At 47.2% G+C, this 18,815-nt stretch overlaps 1 protein-coding gene across 1 annotated transcript in view; it reads left to right on the top strand.

The window, feature by feature from the left end:
• Positions 1–18,815, top strand: part of KIF13B (kinesin family member 13B) — a 184,690-nt gene that overhangs the window by 56,530 nt on the left and 109,345 nt on the right. The window contains 5 exon segments of the mRNA XM_083432843.1: positions 2,644–2,656; positions 4,112–4,172; positions 7,512–7,604; positions 11,158–11,338; positions 14,596–14,683. Coding sequence (XP_083288969.1) covers positions 2,644–2,656; positions 4,112–4,172; positions 7,512–7,604; positions 11,158–11,338; positions 14,596–14,683 — 436 coding nt within the window.

Genomic DNA, 18,815 nt, shown 5'->3' with positions numbered 1-18,815 from the left:
GCCTTTCACGTCTCCTTGTCCCACACAACTGAGAGGAGAAATTCAGCAGCTTCCACTTCTGCTTTTAGCTAACCATGGTTTACTGTGCCTTTCAAACCCAGAATTGCTGTTAAGGCTAACCACAGTTAATTTCAAAAAGCCTGCTTAAAACTCATCTCTTCGCCTAGTCTTTCCCGAGGGGTAAATCCGCTGTGTCGATGTATTAAGATGATCTGCAGATTTGTGATGCATTCTGCGCTTTCCATGGGAATGTACATTCTACAGTTCCTTTTATGCTATTTACCACTATGATGGTTTTTGCCCCTTAACATTGGTGTTATAATCCCCTCCGCGCTGATAGAGAAATACATATATAAAAGCCAGCTTCAGAAACCGCTGTTTGATGCTGGCTTCTTTGAAATTAGCCATAGTTAGCGCGAACCACATTTTTGTTATAACAGACCACACAGCAAACTTCAGTTAAGCAAAAGCCCCCAGTCTTCCACTTTTCTTGGAGGCACGAAGTTTGCTCCGTCTTTGCGACGTTCCTAGTGCTGCTATTACGGGTGCTTGTCTCTGTGTGCCTCTTGACTCTTAATCGGATGCAGGGTAAGAGCGGAGCAGCAGCGGTCAAGGTCAGATCATTATGCCAGGAGACAGACCAAGCGAAACAGATACCTCCAGAGCTGAACGCCTTCTAAGCACAAGTGGCCAGCGAGAGAAGATCTGAAATTCATGTTTTATCCCTTGACTCTCCCTTGCTTTCCCTTCCTCCACCACCCACTCCTAATGCCCAGAGGCGGCTGGGAGATGTCAGGGTCGGTCTCCTTACACCTGATGGGGGAAGATGCCGGGGTGTTTTGTCGCTAAGATTGCTGGTTCCTCTTCCCCCCAACCACCCTGCAGTCTCGTCATGGTTATCTCACATTGGGAATGGCATTTGGATTTCTGCAAACTGCCTGCCTCGGGAGAGGTGGTCAGCTCTTTCCCTGAAAAGCAGGGTAAAAAGATAATAAATTGGGAGGCAACAACACACAAAAAGGAAAGCACACTTTGGAGAGTAATTTTCTTGCCATCAGGGCTGGGGGATATATCGATATGCCGTCCAAAACCATTTTGAAGTCAATAATAATAATAATTTATTATTTGTACCCCGCCCATCTGGCTGGGTTTCCCCAGCCACTCTGGGCAGCTTCTAACAAAGATTAAAAATACATTAAAATGTCACACATTAAAAACTTCCCTGAACAGGGCTGCCTTCAGATGTCTTCTAAATGTCAGGTAGTTGTTTTTCTCTTTGACATCTGGTGGGAGGGCGCCACTACCGAGAAGGCCCTCTGCCTGGTTCCCTGTAGCTTGGCATCTCGCAGCGAGGGAACCGCCAGAAGGCCCTTGGAGCTGGACCTCAGTGTCCGGGCAGAACGATGGAGGTGGAGACTCTCCTTCAGGTATACTGGACCAAGGCCGTTTAGGGCTTTAAAGGTCAACACCAACACTATCTATATCCATGATTTTGGTTTCATCATTCTTGACCTGGCAATATATTGTGAATCATGATGTGTGTGTTTGTGTTACGCAAAAATCACAATGTGGGGGAAACCGTGAAGCCAGCCAGTGCCCATTCATAGCTCCATCCTTATTTCAGACATCGCGATATAGCAGTACAGTGGTACCTCGGGTTACAGATGCTTCAGGTTACAGACTCCGCTAACCCAGAAATAGTACCTTGGGCTAAGAACTTTGCTTTTTCTCTTTACTAGATTGAAGTATAGAAAAGGGTATAAGGTTTAAGGTTTCTCTCTCTCTCTCTTTTTACTAGATTGGAGTATAGATAATTTTTTAGATGTTGATGGGAGGATAAGGTTCAAGTGGATTAAGATAAATAAGTGAGTAAGCAGTGAAAGATGGAAAGAATTTGCTGACTTAATTAGTAACTGGAATACAAAAAGGGAGGTGGGAGGAGGTTGAGGAAACAAGTTATTGAAGGATGGAATTGTGAAAAATGGAAGCGTTTCTTTTTAAAATGTTTTTGGATTTTTTTCCTGTTGGTGGGGTGGAGGTGTGGTTTTTTTGTATTTATTTAATTTTTCTCTATCCTTGTTTCTTTCTTTATTTTTACTGTATTTTGTCTTTTTCAATTTTTTTCTGTATTTGTTAAAATTGGAATAAATATTTTAAAAAAAATAACTTTGCTTCAGGATGAGAACAGAAATCTCGCTGCTGCGTCGCAGCAGCAGCGGGAGGCCCCATTAGGTAAAGTGGTGCTTCAGGTTAAGAATGGTTTTGGCTTAAGAATGGACCTCCGGAACGAATTAAGTTCGTAACCGGAGGTACCAGTGTATCTATTTACTTGGGTGTAACGCGCCATAAGTCTTGTACTCATCTCTTCTGGAACTCTGTCCTGTGTGTTCTACTGACAAGCCGGCATATTTGCAGAAACAAAGCTGATTATTGAAAGTGATATTAAAGCGAATACTTTTGAAGATTTGTGTCTGCATCTGCATCAGTGACCAGAACTGTTGTCTTGTGCATTTTTAAACTTGTGGTTTCTTTTGCAAGAGAGAGAGAGCAAGGTGTTAACCTGTTATTTTCCTTCTCTCCCTCCTTCTCTCCCTACCTCTTTTTCCTTGCATGTCCCGCGATGTTCCTGTTTCTGAACTGTAGGAGCCAACCCAAGGTAAGTCTATTGCACTTTGGAGCCGTGTGTGTGTGTGTGTGTGTGTGTGTGTGTGTTGGGGTGTGTGGGAATCCTGATATTTATTTGCCTTTGGATTCTGTGCAGAAAAATATTTACCACTTTCTTTCTAAATGTGCTCGCTGCTGCTGTGCAAGGAAAGGGAAACAAAACATTGGAAGCTCTTCTCCCCAGAAGCACCATTGGCAGCCAAGATATGAGTCACAGGAACAAATGACAGCATGGTCACACACTGAACGCTGGGGGTTGTGGATGAAAGATTGTGTTGTGTGGGGTTTTTTCTTCTTTTTATTAAACCACACAAATTGTTTCCTCCCATTTGCACAGCGTTGGAAAGTTGCAGTTGCTGCCTGTCAGGATTCTCTCTCTTTTCTTCTCCAAAGGTTTTATTTTCGGACAGTTTCCTTTGCAGCATTTTAAAGAAGTTGCAGGCCCAAAGGGGGGAGGCAAAACAACCTTTAATGGCTGCATTGCAGGGGGTTGGACTGGATGACCCTCGGGGTCCCGTCCAACTCTGCAATTCTATGACTAGGGAAACGAGTGGGTGCTTAGAGTATGTGGGAACGTATCCTCATGGAAGCTTTGGTCAATGATTTTTTGTTATCAGGGTGGAGTTGTGTGGTGAGCACATACCTCAGTTGTTCTCTCAGGCAGAGGGCCTTCTCGGTAGTGGCACCCTCCCTGTGGAACGCCCTCCCACCAGATGTCAAAGAGAAGAACAACTGTCAGACTTTTAGAAGACATCTGAAGGCAGCCCTGTTTAGGGAAGCTTTTAATGTTTGACGGACTATTGTATTTTAATATTTTGTTGGAAGTCGCCCAGAGTGGCTGGGGAAGCCCAGCCAGATGGGCGGGGTATAAATAATAAATAATAAATAATAATAAATAGTATAAATAATAAATAAATAATAAATAGTATAAATAATTTATTATTATTATTATTATTATTATTATTATTATTATTATCTCATCCTCACTCGCTTTCTCAGTGCATTTCTGAAAGGCTGCAGAAGTGCATCAGACTGCAGATTCCAGGCGTGTTTTTATATCGGGTATTAGCCACCCTGAGCCCGGCCTTGGCTGGGGAGGGCAGGGTATAAATAAAATTTATTATTATAATTATCATCATCATCATCATCTCTAGCTAGCAGGACCAGTGGGCAGGGATGATGGGAACTGTAGTCTGAAAAAACAGCCAGAGACCCAAGTTTGGGAAACTCTGTGATAGAAGAGCACTGCCTTGGTTAATTCGAAATGCACAGCCCCTTTTGAAATTTAGCTACCGAGCAGGGACCATACACAACCTAAAGTTATCGTTGGATAACCGCGTATTGGTAGCTGGATGTCTGTTTTCCATATGGCCTGTTAAGCTGGTTGGATTGTTTACTTCGTAAAAATAAGACTTTCATAAGATGTCTCTGGTTTGTCTCTCTGCAGGTCTTTGCCTACGATCACTGCTTCTGGTCTATGGACGAAGCTGTCAAGGAAAAATATGCAGGTAGTATTTCAGGGCTGAGATACAGACCTAGTACTGATCTAGCAAGGAGCAGAAGAACCTGTGTTATACCAAGTCAGGCTATTCGTCCATCTAGCTCATTATTATCTAAACTATCTGGGGTTTTCTCCCGGCTCTGCCCGGACATGGAGCAGAATATTTGTCTTGATGGGTAGGCTTAGTTTAAAAGTCAGTTTCAAAAAGTCAGTCTGCTAGGCCAGAGGTTTTCAACCTTTCTGAGTCCACGGCTCTCTTGACCAGCCACAGTGGTACCTTGGTCCTCAAACTTAATCCGTTCCGGAAGTCCGTTCCAAAACCAAAGCGTTCCAAAACCAAAGCACGCTTCCCCATAGAAAGTAATGCAAAATGGATTAATCCGTTCCAGACTTTTAAAAACAACCCCTAAAACAGCAATTTAACATGAATTTTACCATCTAATGAGACCATTGAGCCATAAAATGAAAGCAGTAAACAATGTACAGTGGTACCTTCTGGTTGCGAACGGGATCCGTTCCGGAGGCCCGTTCGCAACATGAAAAGCCCACAACCTGAAGCGTCATATCTGTGCAGGTGCGCGGCGCAATTTGGTGCCTGTGCACATGCGCGAAGCACGATTTAGCGCTTCTGTGCATGCGCAAGCAGCGAAACCCAGAGGTAATCCTTTCCGGTACTTCCTGGTCGCCGCGGGACGCAACCTGAGAAAACATGAAGCAAACGTAACATGAGGTATGACTGTACTACGGTCACACAATCAATCAATCAGTAGCTGAACTGGGTTCCACACAGTCACAAAAACAAAAAAGAGCCGCAAAAACAAAAACGCAAAATAAATAGCAAAAACAGACAGACTTCAGCATAACACTCAAAACAGAACTCTGGCACTCAAAATGGAATTGTGGCACTCAAATCGGAAGCGTAAGATTCAAAACGGAGCACGTTCGACTTCCAGAAAAAGTTCGCAAACCAAACCACTTCCTTCTGGGTTTGTAATGTTTGGGTTCCAAGTTGTTTGAGTACCAAGGCATTTGAGAACCAAGATACTACTGTCCATTCTTTCTGTGGTTCCCTTGTGGGGAAGGGACATGGGTGGCACTGTGGGTTAAACCACAGAGCCTAGGACTTTAAATAATTTTTATTAACCGGCCGATCAAATCAAATTAAATCACATCACATAAATTCCGAATTACAAAGCCGAATTTTAAATTTTGTTGGGGGGACCCATATTTCAAGATCCGAAGGGGGATTCTGATCATCATCTTTCTACTGCGTTAATGTCCAAATCAGTCCAAACAGAGTTCATAATTCTATCCAGTCTTATCTTGCTGTTTCCACATCACATCTTGTTCATATATTTTCTCTTTTTTCTTTATGATCTCTTCTGATAGTCTCCTTAAGCCGATAAACACCAATAATATGCCTATGTAAATTTTTCCGTTCTTCCAATCCTCAAATCAAGATGGTTTCCATATATCATCGCCTTCATAGATATCTATGCGGACTATATTTTTTTTTGGGGGGGGGGATATGAATGAATTCCTATGCCCCACAAATAACGCAGAGATGCATTTTAAATCAAAGGGCACATTCTACTCATGTAAAAACACCAGGCAGACCCCACAAATAACCCAGAGATGCATTTTAAATAAAAGCACACATTCTACTCAAACACCAGGCAGGCCCCACAAATAACCCAGAGATGCATTTTAAATAAAAGCACACATTCTACTCATGCAAAAAACACCAGGCAGGCCCCACAAATAACCCAGACGTGCATTTTAAATAAGAGCACACATTCTACTCATGTAAGAACACCAGGCAGGCCCCACAAATAACCCAGAGATGCATTTTAAATAAAAGGGCACATTCTGCTCATGTGAAAACACACTGATTCCTGGACTGTCTTTGGGCCGGATTGAGAAGGCGATTGGGCCATATGCGGCCCCCAGGCCTTAGGTTGCCTGCCCATGCCCCAGAGAGTCTGTGCCCCCCCTTAAGGGTTAACACAGAGATTCAGATCAGAGGCTGAAAATTATCTGGGTTCATACCAACATGGAGTCTCCTGTTACTTCCTGAGAGATCACCAGTCTGAGCAGAGGAATCATGGGTGGGGCAGAGGGGCTGCTGAACATTTCTCCAGTCATCCTTTTCCCAGCGCAAAATTTGCCCTTCCCAAGTTGCTTCCAAAAGTTAAAATACTAAATCTTACTAAGTTTGGCTGCGCACTGATGTTCCCTGCTGGATGCAGGCATGGGCAGCCAAGGTAAGCGACCATGTTTTCTTAAATTCTAGTTTTTCCACATCCCCTGTTTTTATATAGGCTCTGTATGATCACAAGGATTTGCTTAAAAGCCTGCAGAGCGACGGACAAACCATTTTTATTTTTATTTTCTTAGGGAAAAAAGCAGGCACTTCCACTGAGCAAGAGGAAGTGGTCTTCTTATTATGTTATAAATTATATTATTATAATAATAATTATATATTATTATTATTATTATAAATAATGAAATAATAATACTACAGTGGTACCTCAGGTTACATACGCTTCAGGTTACAGACTCTGAAAACCCAGAAATAGTGCTTCAGGTTAAGAACTTTGCTTCTGGATGAGAACAGAAATCATGCTCCGGCAGTGCGGCGGCAGCAGAAGGCCCCGTTAGCTAAAGTGGTGCTTCAGTTTAAGAACAGTTTCAGGTTAAGAACAGACCTCTGGAACGAATTAAGTACTTAACCTGCGGTACCACTGTAATAATAATACACATCTTCCTTACATCTCCTCAGCCTTGGTCCTTTTACAGTCAGGCGCTGAAAGATGAGCTTATCTGTAGCTCAGACTGGATTCAGACACAGAGAAACAGTGTGGCCTAATGGGTGGAGGTGAACCTGGGAGACCCGGGTTCGAATTCCCCGCTCGTTTGCCAAGCTCCCTGAAAGACCTTTGGCCAGCAGCTATCTCTCTGTCTGGCCTTCCTGGCAGGGTGAGGGCAAAACCAGGTAGCCCTTCCCCTCCCTGAGAGACTTCCTTGGAGGAAAGGTGGACTAAATCGCAAAAGAGAGGGCCCACAGGCCCAAGTCCGTTCGCTGCCTCGTCGTGATCCATGCTGTGTTGGTGTAAACGCAGAGCATCGCAAAAGGGAGACTTCAGTGCGATCAGAATAAAGATCTGCCCTGCAGCTTCCGTCCTTAAAGGCTTCATTTGCTTTGGACACACATGAAAGGCGTTAACAGTTCTCACATGATGCGTCTTGCGGTGTGTTTTGAAGTCCTGGAGGGCCTTATCAAAGGAGGTTTACGACTTCTTCCTCTTCTGACCGAGCCATTTGAATCTTTTTGTTCTAATTTTAGGCCAAGACGTTGTTTTCCAGTGCCTTGGGGAGAACATTCTCCAGAACGCTTTTGAAGGCTACAACGCATGCATCTTCGCCTATGGACAGACCGGTAAGCGCTTGCCCCTTGGGAGGGTGGAAAAATAAAATAAAATAAAATGAAGTTTCTGATTATATAAGATTACGCTTTGGCAGTTTGGTTAAACCCTACCACCACCACCACCACCACCCTGGTTGCCGGACTACGACTCCCATCATCCCTGACTGCTGCCCCTGGTGACTATGGATGATGGGAGTTGTAGTCCCACAACATCTGGGAACCCAAGATTGAGAAAGGCTGATTTAGCGCAGCCGCAAGGGACAGATCCAGGATAGGGCTAGAGATAGATCCTCCTTTGCTGAGCAGTTGGCCATTGATTCCCACGGGGACTGTGCTTCTCTGGGCCTGAAAACTGTGGTCCGTTTGGGGTTTTGCTCTGCTTCTGGGGTTTTTTTAATATATAAAAAAATTATTCATTTTTCTTTTTCATTCATTACATACATCTGAAAGTCTTAACATTTACTATATATTCCTCCCTCCCCTTCTAGGCTTCCCCAAACTTCCGCTACTGGTTTGTCTCTCTTTTCACCCACTTTGCTACCTCCTAACAGAAAAAGTTAGGATAATAACATAACATCAAACCTAAAAACATAAAAGTAACGTATTTTTCGCTCCATAGGACGCACTTTTTCCCCTCCAAAAATGAAGGGGAAATGTGTGTGCGTCCTATGGAGCGAATGCAGGCTTTTGCTGAAGCCTGGAGAGTGAGAGGGGTCGGTGCGCATCGACCCCTCTCGCTCTCCAGGCTTCAGGAGAGCCCCAGCGCCAGCCCCACAAAATCGGGGGACAGCGGGGAGGCGGAACGCCGCCATCCCGCTGTCTCCCGATGTGGTTTGGAGGCTGACGGCGGGGAGAAGAGCGCTTCTCCCCGCTGCCAGCCCCTTAAGCTCCAGGGACAGCGGGGAGGCGCAGCGCGTCTTCCCGCTGTCCCCGGACCTGATCCGAAGGCTGGCGGCGGGGAGAAGAGCGCTTCTCCCCGCTGCCTGCCCCGCAAGCTCCAGGGACAGCGGGGAGGCGCAGCGCGTCTTCCCGCTGTCCCCGGACCTGATCCGAAGGCAGGCGGTGGGGAGAAGAGCGCTTCTCCCCGCTGCCTGCCTCGCAAGCTCCGGGGACAGCGGGGAGGCGCAGCGCGTCTTCCCGCTGTTCCCGGACCTGGTCTGAAGGCAGGCGGTGGGGAGAAGAGCGCTTCTCCCCGCTGCCTGCCTCGCAAGCTCCGGGGATAGCGGGGAGGCGCAGCGCGTCTTCCCGCTGTTCCCGGACCTGGTCTGAAGGCAGGCGGTGGGGAGAAGAGCGCTTCTCCCCGCTGCCTGCCCCGCAAGCTCCGGGGACAGCGGGGAGGCGCAGCGCGTCTCTCCCACCTTGCCGGCACCCAGAAGCTTGTGGCGCTCTGAGCTCCGCACGCCCCAAGCTTCGGGATTGGCGCAGCGCTCCACTAGCCGTGGGAGAGCCGCATGAAGCTGCGCGGCTCTCCCACGGCTAGCGGAGACCTTGCCGGCATCCAGAAGCTTGGGGCGCGCTGAGCTCCGCACACCCCAAGCTTCGGGATTGGCGCAGCGCTCCGCTAGCTGTGGGAAAGCCGCGCGGCTCTCCCACAGCTAGCGGAGACCTTGCCGGCACCCAGAAGCTTGGGGCGCGCTGAGCTCCGCACGCCCCAAGCTTCGGGATTGGCGCAGCGCTCCGCTAGCCGTGGGAGAGCCGCACGAAGCCGCACGGCTCTCCCACGGCTAGCGGAGACCTTGCCGGCACCCAGAAGCTTGGGGCGCGCTGAGCTCCGCACACCCCAAGCTTCGGGATTGGCGCAGCACTCCGCTAGCTGTGGGAAAGCCGCGCGGCTCTCCCACAGCTAGCGGAGACCTTGCCGGCACCCAGAAGCTTGGGGCGCGCTGAGCTCTGCACGCCCCAAGCTTCGGGATTGGTGCAGCGCACCTGGGGGGGAAATAAAAATTTTTCCCTTTATTTCCCCCCCAAAAAACTAGGTGCGTCCTAAGGTCCGGTGCGCCCTATGGTGGGAAAAATACGGTAAATACACCGTAATATTTCTCTATCTTCTAGACATTTTGTAACACTGATAGTGTGAATGTTTATTTAAATCCTGCCATCAAGTCTATCGACTTTCTTTGTTTCTGCAAGTATAATATACCGTATTTTTCGCTCCATAAGACGCACTTCCCCCCCTCTTAAAATCTAAGGGGAAATATCTGTGCGTCTTATGGAGCGAATAGGTGGCTCATGGGGCTGGGGGTGGGAACCCGGGCTTCCCCCACCAGCCCCAACCTGCTATTTGGAGCTGGCGGTGGGGGAAAGCAGCGCTTCCCCCCCCCCCCAGCCCCACAAGCTCGCGGAGCAGCAGGAAGGCTGCGCACCTTTCCGCTGCTCCCCCACCTGCTCTTTGAGGTCAAACATTAAAAACTTTAAAAACTTTAAAACATCAAACATTAAAAACTTCCCTAAACAGGGCTGCCTTCAGATGTCTTCTAAAAGTCAGTTGTTTATTTCCTTGACATCTGACGGGAGGGCGTTCTACAGGGCAGGCGCCACCACCGAGAAGGCCCTCTTCCTGGTTCCCTGTAACCTCACTTCTCGCAGTGAGGGAACCGCCAGAAGGCCCTCGGCACTGGACCTCAGTGTCCAGGCTGAGCAATGGGGGTGGAGACGCTCCTTCAGGTCTAATGGGCCGGAGCCGTTTAGGGCTTGAAAGGTCAGCACCAACTCTTTCAATTGTGCTCAGAAATGTCCTGGGAGCCAATGTATTTCTTTCAGTACTGGTGTTATGTGGTCTTGGCGGCCACTCCTAGTCACCAGTCTAGCTGCGACTACAGCAGGAAAGGCCAGAGATAAGCACAGTCGTACCTCCGGTTGCGAATGGGATCTGTTCTGGAGGTCCAGCTGCATTCCAAGGAATTTGCAACTGGAGGGCCACTTCTGCGTGTGGTGTGGTTTAGTGCCTCTGCACATGCGCATGACATGTAGAGCACTTCAGCGCATGCGCGTGTGGCGAAACCCGGGAAAATACTTCCGGGTTTGCATCCCGAAGTTTGCGTTTCCAGAGGGATACATAAGCGGAGGTACAACTGTACATTAATGTTTGTGGAAGGATATGTCTTCCTGTGGAATTTCTTCCAGGAATTTCCTGTACAGTGGTACCTCTGGTTGTGAACGGGATCCGTTCTAGAGGCCCGTTCACAACATGAAAAGAACGCAAGCAGCAGCGGCGCGTCTGCGCACGCGTGGGTTGCGATTCGCCACTTCCGCGCATGCGTGTGATGTCATTTTGTGCTTTTGAGCATGCGCGAGCGGCGAAACCCGGAAGTAACCCTTTCCGGTACTTCCGGGTCAACGCAGGACGTAACCTGAAAGAACGTAACATGAAGCAGACGTAACATGAGGTATGACTGTAGTTTTGTTTCACCTTCCCACCTGCAAATCTAGAACTCCCCCCCCTTTTTTTTGCCGGTCTCCTTGGTAGCTCATTTGCGAAGGCACCCTGAAATTCTCCCTTTCTTCCTATCCGCCGCCCTTTTCCTCCCTTCCTCCTAAAGCGCCTCTTCCTCCCCTTTTTCCGTAGGGTCCGGAAAGTCTTACACTATGATGGGCACAGCTGACCAGCCTGGACTAATCCCTCGCCTGTGCAGCACCCTCTTTGAAAGGGCCCAGAAAGAGGAGAACGAAGAGCAGAGCTTCAAAGTGGAGGTTTCTTACATGGAGATTTACAACGAGAAAGTGCGGGACCTGCTGGACCCAAAGGGGTAAGGTGGAACGCGGCAGGAATCGAGGTGGCCAGCAACCTATCGAGCCAGGCGGTGAAAGCCTGCCTTTTCTCAAGGCATGCCTTCGGAGGGGCCAGCTGAACGAACGTGTATTTTTCTGAACAAAATGGGCAGTTTTCGCTTATGGGCCAGCCCTCCGTAGCAGAGGGTGTGTGCTTTGCTTGAGAAATATCCTCAGCGTTTTTGGGTAGGGCTGCAGAGCCATTGCAGGACTCCTGCAGAGTAAAAGGTAAAGGTAAAGGTACCCCTGCCCGTACGGGCCAGTCTTGACAGACTCTAGGGTTGTGCGCCCATCTCACTCAAAGAGGCCGGGGGCCAGCGCTGTCCGAAGACACTTCCGGGTCACGTGGCCAGCGTGACATTGCTGCTCTGGCGAGCCAGAGCCGCACACGGAAACGCCGTTTACCTTCCCGCTAGTAAGCGGTCCCTATTTATCTACTTGCACCCGAGAGTGCTTTCGAACTGCTAGGTTGGCAGGCGCTGGGACCGAACAGCAGGAGCGCACCCCGCCGCGGGGATTCGAACCGCCGACCTTTCGATCGGCAAGCCCTAGGCACTGAGGCTTTAGCAGAGTAGGGCTAAGCAATACAGTCATACCTTGGGTTAAAGACACTTCAGGTTGAGCGTTTTCAGCTTGCGTCCCACGGCGACCCGGAAGTAACGGAACGGGTTATTTCCGGGTTTCGCCGCGTGCGCATGCGCAGACACTCAAAATGACGTCACGCGCATGCGCAGAAGTGTCTGCGACCTGCAGACTCGGGTTGCGTTCTGCTCGGGTAGCAAATAGGGCTCTGGAACGGATCCTGTTCGCAACCAGAGGTACCACTGTATTGGGTTTTCAGCATTGTGATATATCACCAGCCAAACATCGCAATATACAGTGGTACCTCGGGTCACATATGCTTCAGGTTACATATGCTTCAGGTTACATACCTCGGGTTAAGAACTTTCCTTCAGGATGAGAACAGAAATCGTGCTCCGGCGGTGCGGCATCAGCCGGAGGCCCCATTAGCTAAAGTGGTGCTTCAGGTTAAGAACAGTTTCAGGTTAAGAACGGACCTCCGGAACGAATTAAGTACTTAACCCGAGGTACCACTGTACTTATACAGCCATACCTCGGAAGTCAAACTTTGCCTTCCAACTCAAATGTTTTGGCTCCTGGACACCGCAAACCCAGAAGTGAGTGTTCTGGTTTGTGAACATTTTTTGGAACCTGGATGTCTGATATGGGTTCTGCGGCTTCCAATTGGCAGCCAATCAGAAGCCGTGCCTTGGTTTCTGAATGTTTTGGAAGTCGAATGGACTTCCGGAACAGATTCCGTTCGACTTCCGAGGTACGACTGTATATCGCAATGTCTGAAATGGAACTATAATAAGAATAATGTATTATTTACACCCCGCCCATCTGGCTGGGTTTCCCCAGCCACTCTGGGTTGCTCCCAACAGAATATGAAAAACACGATAAAACATCAAACATTAAAAACCTCCCTAAAGAGGGCTGGCTTCAGATGTCTTCTATGTAGAGACATTGGCTGGCTTCAATGTTTTCCCCACGTCCTGATTTTACATAGCACACAGACACACCATGATTCGCTGTATATTGCCAGGTCAAAACTTTGAAGTCAATATCGTAATACGGACTTGAAACTGGTTTTATAATAATAATAATAATAAATTCTATTTATACCCCGCCCTCCCCAGCTGAAGCTAAGGCGGCTAACAACAATCAAAATAATCCAACATTCTAAAAACCTTTCATTATACAAATTAATTAAAATCAAATTGATGGCAACCATTAAGCAAAATTCTGTGCAGATTGCCAGAGGAGGATATATCAATATATATCAATATATCTCCCACCCTTACTGGGGAGCCTCTGCCGGCCAGTGTAGACAATACTGAGCTAGGTGGACTGGTGGTAGAAGACAGTTTCATGCATTCCTAGTACGTCTAGTCAGAACTGCAGTTAATGTGGCAGATCCATAACTGGGATCTCCCATGTTTCACTTTATTTTTCTTTTAAATTGCAGCTCCACTCCTCTTAAATCAGAATGAGACCATGCTGCTGGGAGAGAAGGGATTGACTTTACCTGTTTGGGCTGCCTGTTGTTGTTGTTATTATTATTACTACTACTACTACTATTATAATTACCGTATTTTTCGCTCTATAAGACGCACCAGACCACAAGACGCACCTAGTTCTTGAAGGAGGAAAACAAGAAATATTCTGAATCTCAGAAGCCAGAACAGCAAGAGGATCGCTGCGCAGCGAAAGCAGCAATTCCTCTTGCTGTTCTGGCTTCTGTGATAGCTGCACAGCCTGCATTCGCTCCATAAGATGCACACACATTTCCCCTTACTTTTTAGGAGGGAAAAAGTGAGTCTTATAGAGCAAAAAATACGGTATTTAAATATATGACCTGCCCTTCACCCTAAGGCGGGTTGCAGCAATATAAAATACAGCCTTACAAACAGTTTTGAATAATTTAGAATTAAGAAAACAATGCAGTCACGTCTAACAACAGCAACACAATTGCTTATATTCGGAGTTCCAGTCTTTCTGCATCAGAGAACTTTATCTTTGGAATCATAGAATCATAGAATCATAGAGTTGGAAGAGACCACAAGGGCCGTCGAGTCCAACCCCCTGCCAAGCAGGAAACACCATCAGAGCACTCCTGACATATGGTTGTCAAGCCTCTGCTTAAAGACCTCCAAAGAAGGAGACTCCACCACACTCCTTGGCAGCCAATTCCACTGTCGAACAGCTCTTACTGTCAGGAAGTTCTTCCTAATGTTTAGGTGGAATCTTCTTTCTTGTAGTTTGGATCCATTGCTCCGTGTCCGCTTCTCTGGAGCAGCAGAAAACAACCCTCAAGGCTAAGTCATGAAAGGAGAGGGAAGTCTTAAATAGCCCCAGACGTATTTCCTTGGCGAATATCTCTTAACCTTCCCTCTTCCCAGCCCTCCCATGATAATTGTCGCCTTGCGTTAACTCGAATGCCTTTCAAACCTAAAGAAGTGTTAACAGTTATTTGTCTGTACTTCCCTGTTAGCGTGGAAAGGAATGCGCAGCTCTTATCTCTTCTATCTTTTTTCCAAGAAAGTTTTGTGGTTGCACATGACTTAACTCTCCCGTTGGAAATCGATAGCACTTCGCTTCGGCTGCCCGGGTCGTGGGCCCTACATTTGCGAGGAGAGTAATGCCTTCTTCTCTGTGCTTGCTTTGGAAACAGGAGTCGACAGTCGTTGAAAGTCAGAGAGCACAGCGTTTACGGACCTTACGTGGATGGGCTTTCTAAACTGGCTGTTGCCTGTTACAAGGTAAAGAAATCTAATTGTTTCGTGGCAATAACAGCCAAAGCTGCTTACTGTACATAAGAAAAGGAAAATGGCGCAGTTCAGATGTGACGGTCCCAGTCCAATAAATCGTGGTTTGCAGCTGTGGAAACAAGGTGCTGGACTTTGACGGTGCTTTGGTTTTTTTGCAGAATCATTTTCACCGATTTTCCAAGTAATAATAATAATAATAATAATAATAATAATAATAATAATAAATTTATACCCCGCCAATTTGGCTTGGTTTCCCCAGCCACTCTGGGCAGCTTCCAACAGAATATTAAAATACAATAGTCTATTAAACATTAAAAGCTTCCCTAAACAGGGCTGCCTTCAGATGGCTTCTAAAAATCAGGTAGTTGTTTTTCTCTTTGACATCTGGTGGGAGGGCATTCCACAGGGCAGGTGCCACCACCGAGAAGGCTCTCTGTCTGGTTCCCTGTAACTTGGCTTCTCGCAGCGAGGGAACCGCCAGAAGGCCCTCAGCATTGGACCTCAATGTCCGGGCAGAACGATGGGGGTGGAGCTGCTGCTCCAGGTATTCTGGACCGAGGCCATTTAGGGCTTGAATGGTCAGCACCAACACTTTGAATTGTGCTCGGAAATGTACTGGGTGAGTGAGGACTTCTAAAAGTCTGGTAGTTCTTTTTCTCTTCGACATCTGGTTTTAATGAATCAGCCACAAATTAAAACAAAATTAAATACGTATCCTTCCTCTGTGATTGGGATGCCTCCCCTCAGCACCTGCCTGGCTGCGCTTCAGGAAAACTCGAATATTTGCAAGTCTGTTCCTTAATCCTAGGTAGGTGTTCCGTATTGCCCACCTCTGGGTATACAAGCCCTACCAGGATTAAGGATGTGATATGCTCTCGCAGGCGTACACAGAGGTCTCGAACGCCTTCATTCCCCCAGTCTTCAAAAAAATTAATAAATCTTGCGAAACCGGTTTAACGAGCGAGCACACTGTTTGCAGAAATGTTAGCGATAGCCTGAAGCACTTTAGAAAGTTTAGCATGCAAGGAAGGCGGCTGGGGCCTCTTGGCTGTGTTTGCAGTAGCCACACGTGGAGAACGAAAAGGAGACAAAGCCACAAACACAGGAAGCAGCCTTATGTTGAATCTGCCTGCCTGGTGCCGGCCCACACATAAGGCAAGATGAGGCGACTGCCTCAGGCGGCAGGATACACAGGGGGAGCAGATCCAATCTCCAAGAACTGCATTACGGTGGTACCTCGGGTTACATATGCTTCAGGTTACATACGCTTCAGGTTACATATGCTTCAGGTTACAGACTCCGCTAACCCAGAAATAGTGTTTCAGGTTAAGAACTTTGCTTCAGGATGAGAACAGAAATTGTGCTCCGGCGGCGCGGCGGCAGCAGGAGGCCCCGTTAGCTAAAGTGGTGCTTCAGGTTAAGAACAGTTTCAGATTAAGAACGGACCTCCGGAACGAATTAAGTACTTAACCCGAGGTACCACTGTACTTGCTTCTGCGATGGCAATGATGGCTGTGACATTCTCTTTGGAGGCCGGATCTGCTCCCCGCAGATTTTACTTTCTTGGGCTCCATGATCACTGCAGATGGTGACAGCAGCCACGAAATTAAAAGACGCCTTATTCCTGGGAGAAAAGCAATGACAAACCTAGACAGCATCTTAAAAAGCAGAGACATCACCTTGCCAACAAAGGTCCGTATAGTTAAAGCTATGGTTTTCCCAGTAGTGATGTATGGACCATAAAGAAGGCTGATCGCCAAAGACTTGATGCTTTTGAATTCTGGTGCTGGAGGAGACTCTTGAGAGTCCCATGGACTGCAAGAAGATCAAACCTCTCCATTCTGAAGGAAATCAGCCCTGAGTGCTCACTGGAAGGACAGATCCTGAAGCTGAGGCTCCGAGACTTTGGCCCCCTCATGAGAAGAGAAGACTCCCTGGAAAAGACCCTGATATTGGGAAAGATGGAGGGCGCAAGGAGAAGGGGACGACAGAGGACGAGATGGTGGGACAGTGTTCTCGAAGCTACCAGCATGAGTTTGACTAAACTGCGGGAGGCAGTTGAAGACAGGAGTGCCTGGCGTGCTCTGGTCCAGGGGGTCACGAAGAGTCGGACACGACTAAACGACTAAACAACAACAACATCATAGTTCCTCTCAGTCTCCTCTTTCCCAGGCTGAACATACCCAGCTCCTTCGACCGTTCCTCATCAGGCTTGGAGGAAAGGGCTATGGATGGCTACCGGCCACATTCTATGTGCTCTGCTTCCACAGCTGGAGACAGCAATGGTTCCACGTAACAGTTTCTGGAAACCCCAGGGGTGAGAGGGCTCTTGCGTTCAGATCCTGATTGCATCCAGTCAACTGCTGTGAGAGCCAGACGCCACTGGACTGATCCAGCACGCTCCCCCCCGTTCTTACATTGGACAGATGCACAGTGCCGTTCCTTCACCACTGAGAAGTGGGGGACTTCCAGATGGCAGAGGCAGGACTCCAGGCTTACTCTGGAGGAAAGGGGTGTGCCTTGCATAGTTGGAAATGAAGCCCTGAGCAGAACGATACGATACGATAATCTTTATTGTCATTGTCCCATACAGAACAACGAAACTGAGAAAATCTACATCAGACATTCGAAAAACCAACAAGCTAGCTTTCCCAGCCTGGTTAACCTCCTAAAAACTCTGATATCCCATAATTAAATACGGCATACTCCCATAGAGACTACCTTAAAAGGTAAAGGGACCCCTGAACATTAGGTCCAGTCGTGACCGACTTTGGGGTTGCGGCGGTCATCTCGCTTTATTGGCCGAGGGAGCCGGCGTACAGCTTCCGGGTCATGTGGCCAGCAGGACTAAGCTGCTTCTGGCGAACCAGAGCAGCACACAGATACGCCATTTACCTTCCCGCCGGAGCAGTACCTATTTATCTACTTGCACTTTGACGTGCTTTCGAACTGCTAGGTTGGCAGGAGCAGGGACCGAGCAACGGGAGCTCACCCCGTCGCGGGGATTCAAACCGCTGACCTTCTGATCGGCAAGTCCTAGGCTCTGTGGTTTGACCCACAGCACCACCCACGTCCCTAATAATAATAATAATAATAATAATAATTTATTATTTATACCTCACCCATCTGGCCGAGTTTCCCCAGCCACTCTTGGCGGCTTCCAATCAAGTGTTAAAAACAATACAAGCCTGCTATCCCAGCCTGGTTAACCACCTAAAAACTCTGATACCCCATAATTAAATACAATATCCTCCCATAGAGACTACCTTACACTGTGTTTAAACCAAAATCGCATTTGGATAGAAACTGTTCCCCAGAACGGAATCAACCCAGCAGTTCTTGTGACGGGTTAAGTTGGGGGTTTATCTTACGAGCTCGAAGCTTGTTTAATTTCGAGGCCAGATTGTTCTGTGCGGCCAGATTGTTTTTCTTTGCTCTGAATTAATGTTTTTGTTACCCAGCCGACTTGTCAAAATACGGGATGGAATGTGCCCAGCGATGGTCAAGGGCAAGTTGGAGCAAGATGAGTTGTGTAGGGTTCCCTTGAAATGGCATCCCTCCGCAAGAGTTCATGGATACGTTGTTTTGCTGATTCTTACAGCAGTCCTGAAAGAGAGGCATATTTTGATGTTATCGCCATCTGGCAGGTGGGCTACATGACGGCTCAGGAGCGACTGCCTGACATAGTCAGATTTTGGTTTTTTAATTCCCCCCCCCTTAATTTATTTATTATTAATGTTCCAATACATATATGAAATCTTTACATATTGATACATATACATTATATTCGTAAATTCACATTTTCACACTTCATTATGTACCAACATTTATCCATTTCTTATTTCTCGCCCTGTGACTTCCTTGTTATTATTTTGTAACTTTATTATTGAGATTGTAATTTTGTATATTAATAATTAAACATTCAATCTTATATATCTGCTTAGCTTAGCTTAGCTTAGCTTAACTTTGTGAACTCAGTCTATACATATCCATGAATTCTTGTTGGAGCATCTTTTGGTCATGTATTCTTCCTCAGATTTCCAGATTTCCAGATCAGATTTTGATTAGATTGCGTTCTAATTGTTGCCGTCGTTTTTGCTAATTCAATCATTTCAAAAAAATT

The sequence above is a fragment of the Podarcis tiliguerta genome (assembly GCF_965153285.1).
Source record: "Podarcis tiliguerta genome assembly, chromosome: 3".
Lineage (NCBI taxonomy): Eukaryota > Metazoa > Chordata > Lepidosauria > Squamata > Lacertidae > Podarcis > Podarcis tiliguerta.
This window is presented reverse-complemented; position numbering and strand designations above follow the sequence as displayed.